Source organism: Nematolebias whitei, chromosome 6, assembly GCF_014905685.2.
Source record: "Nematolebias whitei isolate Nwh7 chromosome 6, NemWhi1, whole genome shotgun sequence".
Taxonomy (NCBI): Eukaryota; Metazoa; Chordata; class Actinopteri; order Cyprinodontiformes; family Rivulidae; genus Nematolebias; species Nematolebias whitei.
Genome location: NC_056503.1, coordinates 16,051,374 through 16,057,373, shown reverse-complemented (window position 1 = coordinate 16,057,373; position 6,000 = coordinate 16,051,374). Strand labels below are relative to the sequence as shown.

General features: G+C 43.3%; 1 protein-coding gene across 1 annotated transcript in view; it reads right to left on the bottom strand.

Moving 5' to 3' along the window:
* The window catches only part of serpini1 (serpin peptidase inhibitor, clade I (neuroserpin), member 1), a 54,212-nt gene that overhangs the window by 10,731 nt on the left and 37,481 nt on the right, over positions 1 to 6,000 (bottom strand). Inside the window, exons 3-4 of the mRNA XM_037678049.1 lie at positions 3,095 to 3,325; positions 2,684 to 2,878 (exon numbers count right to left, since the gene is read on the bottom strand). Of these exons, the coding sequence (XP_037533977.1) occupies positions 2,684 to 2,878; positions 3,095 to 3,325 (426 nt within the window). The remainder of the gene's footprint in view (positions 1 to 2,683; positions 2,879 to 3,094; positions 3,326 to 6,000) is intronic.

Below are 6,000 nucleotides of genomic sequence, written 5' to 3'. Positions count from 1 at the left end.
CTTCTGCCGCAGCCTGTGAAGGGGCCTCTGCCGCAGTTTGTGAAGGGATCTCTGCTGAAGCCTCTGAAGGGGCCTATGCTGCAGCCTGTGAAGGGGACTTTGCAGCAGCCCATGAATGGGCGTCTGCCACAGCCTGTGAAGGGGCCTCTGCCGCAGTCTGTGAAGGGGCCTATGCTGCAGCCTGTGAAGGGGCCTCTGCTACAACCTGTTAAGGGGCCTTTGTCGCAGCCTCTGAATGGGCCTATGTTACAGCCTGTGAAGGGACCTCTGCTGCACTCTGTGAAGGGGTCTCTGCCGCAGTCTGTGAAGGGGCCTCTGTTACAGCTTCTGAAGGGTCCTCTGCGGCAGCTTCTGAAGGGGCCTCTTCTGCAGCCTGTGAAGGGGCCTCTGCTGCCATTTGTGAAGGGACCTCTGCCGCAGCCTCTGAATGGGCCTATGCTACAGCGTATGAAGGGACCTCTGCCCTAGTCTTTGAAGGGGCCTCTGCCGCAGTCTGTGAATGGGCCTCTGCTGCAGCCTCTGAATGGGCCTATGCTGCAGCCTGTGAAGGGGCCTCTGTTGCAGCCTCTCAAGAGGCCTCTGTTGCAGCTTCTGAAGGCGCCTCAGCCGCAGCTTCTGAAGGGGCCTCTGCCGCAGCCTGTGAAGGGGCCTCTGCTGCAGTCTGTTAATGGGCCTCTGCCACAGTTTGTGAAGGGACCTCTGCGGTAGCCTCTGAATGGGCCTATGCTGCAGCCTTTGAAGGGACCTCTGCCGCAGTCTGTGAAGGGACCTCTGCCGCAGTCTGTGAAGGGGCCTCTGCCGTAGCCTCTGAAGGGGCCTCTGCTGCAGCCTGTGAAGGGGCCTCTGCCGCAGCCTGTTAATGGGCCTCTGCCGCAGCCTCTGAATGGGCCTATGCTGCAGCCTGTGAAGGGGCCTCTGTTGCAGCTTCTGAAGGGGCCTCAGCCACAGCCTCTGAAGGGGCCTCAGCCGCAGCCTCTGAAGGGGCCTCAGCCGCAGCTTCTGAAGGGACCTCTGCCGCAGCCTCTGAAGGGGCCTCTGCTGCAGCCTGTGAAGGGGCCTCTGCCACAGTCTGTGAAGGGGCCTCTGCCACAGTCTGTGAAGGGGCCTCTGCCACAGTCTGTGAAGGAGCCTCTGAAGGGGCTTCTGCCTCAGCCTGTGAAGGGGCCTCTGCCGCAGTCTGTGAAGGGGCCTCTGAAGGGGCCTCTGCAGCAGCCTGTGAAGGGGCCTCTGCTGCAGTCTGTGAAGGGGCCTCTGAAGGGGCCTCTGCTGCAGTCTGTGAAGGGGCCTCTGCTGCAGTCTGTGAAGGGGCCTCTGAAGGGGCCTCTGAAGGGGCCTCTGCCGCAGCCTGTGAAGGGGCCTCTGCTGCAGTCTGTGAAGGGGCCTCTGAAGGGGCCTCTGCTGCAGCCTCTGCCTCAGTCTCTTCTGCCCCTGGAGTCTTGTCTGCTGTGCATTCACACCTGTCCCCACTTTGTAATCACCCAGGTGCCTCCACATTTCATTTACCCCAGCTGCTTTTATTCAATCTGTGTCACATTCACCAGTTCTGCATTGTTTGTCATTTGCCACAATCCTAGTCCAATCGTTGTGTTTTCCTTCTAAGTCATGTAAGTTTGTGCTGCCACGAAAGAGTTTTGACTTTTTGTTATTTAATTAAGCTTTATCTATTAAGTTCTCTGAGTGAGTCTGCTGCATTCTGAGTTCAATCCTCCTGTGATTGTGATAGCTGTTAGTCATTAGCTCTTCAATCCAGACATATTCAAACTCCATTTCTCCATACTGAGGTAATTAAAATAGCTCCCTAAAACAGGTAATATAGAAATTGTTAATTCACTGAATCCATCTTCATATATTTGAATTACCTCTTTCAGAACAATTACCCAATTTAAACATTTTAACCTTTGTGACAAAAACTTTATTTCTGATCCTGCAGTTTATTACAGTGTTGTACATTAAATGACAGTGGTTAGTCAGTGTGTCACGAAACACTGGTTAATTGTCTAATATTGTTTAATTGACTAAATTAACTGTGAATTTACATGCACGTAAATTTAGCAATGACAATAAAATACAGCAATATATTGTTTAACATCAACTTTAAGTGTGAAACAACCTTTAATACTGCATAGTATTTTTTATTTTAAATAACCTAAAGATAAGTAAAAAAGATTAGGATAAGACACAAAAACATTTAAAACTATTGACTTGAAGCAACAACAACAAAAATATAAAAGAATTTATCAGCAAATTATGTGTTGCTTATAAAAATAAGAATGTGTCACCCAAGATTGTTTTAAATGTAGCATTTATCCAGATTATTGAAAATTTATGGAAAAAAAATACTGAATATTATGTTTGAAAAATGATTAAACAAATCAGAGTAGGACTTGAATAAAACATTTTTTTTAAAAATTCGCTTACTTTTTATTGGAAAAGATGCAAAAACCCCTAATCCAGCACAAGTGAACGGCCCCAGTTAGAAAGACATACCAGTAGTTTAAAGAGTGAGGAGAATTTTACAGTACATGCAGAGATCGCTAAGCAGAAAAAGACAATAACACTCCACATATGAATATTTCAAATCCAAGAGTAACATTTCAAACAACCCCGGGGAGCAGCAGACATACATTAAATCAAGAACTTCAGACGCAGAGCGACTAGTGCAACCCTGCAGACGCACACTTACCGTAGTAGAAATCTCCCTGCTGATACATCATGAGGGTCTGAACTTCAGAGCCGTCATCTCTGCTGAAGGAAAAAGTTCGGGTATTCTCTGGCCTGAACTGGCTTTTCCAGGAACCTCGGAAATAGACGGCGTTCACCAGGGTGAGCCGGGTCACGCTGGTGAAGTCGTCAGCTGACAGCAGCGCACGAATCTTACCTGCACAGAGCAAGTCTGGGTCAGGAACTTACCCACTGCCGAGAAGCTTTTGTCAAAATAAAAGAGAATGACAGGTTTGTGCATCGGTTAAAAATGTGATCCAACAAGAACTGTTTGTTCTCTTTTAAAGACTATCCATAAACACATACTGAACAGATACTTTAATATTACCTATCATATGTATCTCCACCCCCCCACCCCCACCCCCCAACTCACTCTCTGTATGGTTCTCCACCCAGGTGTTGATCCGCTCCGCAACTGCTGCAGATTCGCTAAAATCCACAGTCTCCACCTCGGCTTGAAAGTACTTTTTCATCAGATGTAGGAAGTCGGGGTTGAAGCTGAAGCCTTCCTGCAGGAAGAGACTGTTGGCAAATCGAATCACGTAGTGGGCGTCGTCATCAGAAAGAGCCTCGGTCAGGTTCTGGAGCAATGAGAACTCCACTCCTGAAGAGCAGAAACACAGTCAGGCATTCACACTGCAACTGCGTACAGAGATAAAGTAAATGGTAAATGGACTGTACGTACATAGCACCTTTCTATCTTGTCAAGATACTCAAAGTGCTTTACAACACAGTTTATGCCCTCATTCACCCATTCATACAGCACTCTAATATATCTATACAAAGACTAATCAGAGCTTTATCACATTCATACACCGATGGGACACACATCAGAGGCAATGAGGAGTTCAGTGTCTTGCCCAGGGACACTTTGGCATGTGACTCTTGGTGGAATCGAACCCCCAACTCTCGCATTGGAGGACAACTTATCTAACCACTCAGCCACAGCTGCCCTATAAATAAAGATTTGAACATCGCTGGATCACTTGATGTCAGAGGTATTTGAAGATAGAATATTTATGATACTCTGTGAGATTTCCACTGTAAGTGACACTTCCACTGAGCCTTGTTTTAAAGGAAATCTGAACTTCCCAGTTAAACATATGTGAAGCAAAAAAAGTTGTTTATTAAAAGAGCACAGAGGCTGAGTCACTCAGTGGTGAGTGCTGTTGTTTTGTAGTCCTAGGGCTGCAGGTTCAAACCCACAATCAGAAAAGGGATGAGGTGTGAAACAATAGCCTAATCTTTTTTAATATTTGGGGGAGTGGTGGCACAGAGGTCAGCAAGTCGCAGGTTCAAATCCCCAGACTGACAAAATCAAATTGTGTGTGGAAAAGGTCAAGCACCCACACCTGTCTCCACCCTCATTTTCCCCACTCTGGGCCCTTGAGCAAGGCTCTTAACCCCCACCAGCTGCTCCCAAACAGGTCTCTCTTGAAAATGAGTTGTCGTGACTCAGTGATACTACCTGTATAAATAAAGGGTAAAATAAAATCTGTTGTGTGAGTTTGCTCACTGTGGCTACCATGCTGAGGGAACAACCAAAATAAAAACAATACAAATGTACAACTTTTTCAACTATGATGTAGAGGAGTAGACGTGAGGAGTAGTGGCATTGAAGGAAAACATTTAAAACCAACAAATCTAAAATTTGAACCTAAATGCTGAACTTAAATAAATGTTCATTTACACTGTTTTAAAGATTTCACTTATTAATGTCTTTATTCAGTCAGGGTCAAATGTATGGACACCATACATTAATCTTCGGCTTTCCCAAACATTTGAGGAAACTTTACTTTTAAGCAATATAAAAACTAGAAAGCATAGTGTCAAGGGAATGTGTATTTTTTGCACTCACCATGCTCCATAATTTTACTTGAATGTGTTTATTCACCGCTCTTTTACTGTTATTGTAAATGATAATAAAATGTTCCATGATCCTTTCTCTATGTAAAGATCAGTCTTCAAGTGACCGGTCAGAAAAGGGACAGCAAGAGATAATTTTATTATTCTCAAGGTACGATTTATTTATATGATACTGATATGATACAGTTTGTTTTGCAAGGGGGACAATAAAAATATAATGCTAGAAAGTTCCTGGAGAAACTTTGACTGGGACTGCCACAGTGCGGCCATTTAAAAATTTTGATTTGACAGTATTATGCAGGGTCGGCCCAAGGCATAAGCAAACTAAGCGGCTGCTTAGGGCCCCGGGGCCACTAGGGGGCCCCCTAAGTGGAATTGAATTTTTTTTTTGTAATGATTTCAATATGATTCTATTTAATATTTTAAGTTCAATTTTTGCAATTTATTGCATACATTGACATAGTTTTAAGAAACTATTCAACTTTAAATTTCTTTTTTTTTTTTAACCATTTTATGTGGTTTCAAGTAATTGTTCATTTACAATATTAAACAAACTCTGGCACAACAATTTCCTGCAGGATCGATAAAGTTCTATCTTATCTTATCTTATCAAGGATTTCCTTGATATTTTATTTATTTTATTTAAATTTGTCTGTTTTTGCACAATTTAATTTATTTTTATGCATTTAAGTTATTATATCTGTTGCTTGTTGTTGAGCTTGCACAAAAAAATACTTTTGAACATTATTGTTGCAGTTCTTTGCAACCAAAAATAATAAACCAGATGACACTTTTGCTGTAAAATACGTTGCATACTGGTATTTGTTTTTTCTTTTGTTACTTTTAGTACCACTAGATCGCATGTGTCAAACTCAAAGTCCGTGGGCCAAATCCAGCCCGCCATAACCATTTCTGTGGCTCTCTAAACCCTAGAGGGCCACAGAGACAGAACTTGAAGATAACAGTTGTGTGCTTCAATATTACTTTTATCAGTCAAATCAAATCAGTTTTTATGTTTATAATGACAAATTACTCAAACATAAAATATTAAATTTTTAGAAGTAGTCATTGAATGCAGAGAAAGTAATATTTTATCAGTTTGTTAATAGGTAGTTTTATCAATACATTCTGCCATGTCCGGCCTTTTGAGGACATTCATGAGGTTGAAGTGGCCCAAAATGAAAATGAATTAGACAGCCCTGCACTACAGGATATATACATATAGGAGAATGCAAATAGGGCTGTCAGAGTTGCAGAGTTTATGTTAGGTGCATGAATGATCTGATCATATGACTGTTGATTGCAGTAATCCACATTAATAGCAGAAATAGAGGGCCCCAAACTAAATTTCGCTTATGGCCCCATGGAGGCTTGGACCGGCTTTAGTATTATGTATTGGGGATCACTCTCAGC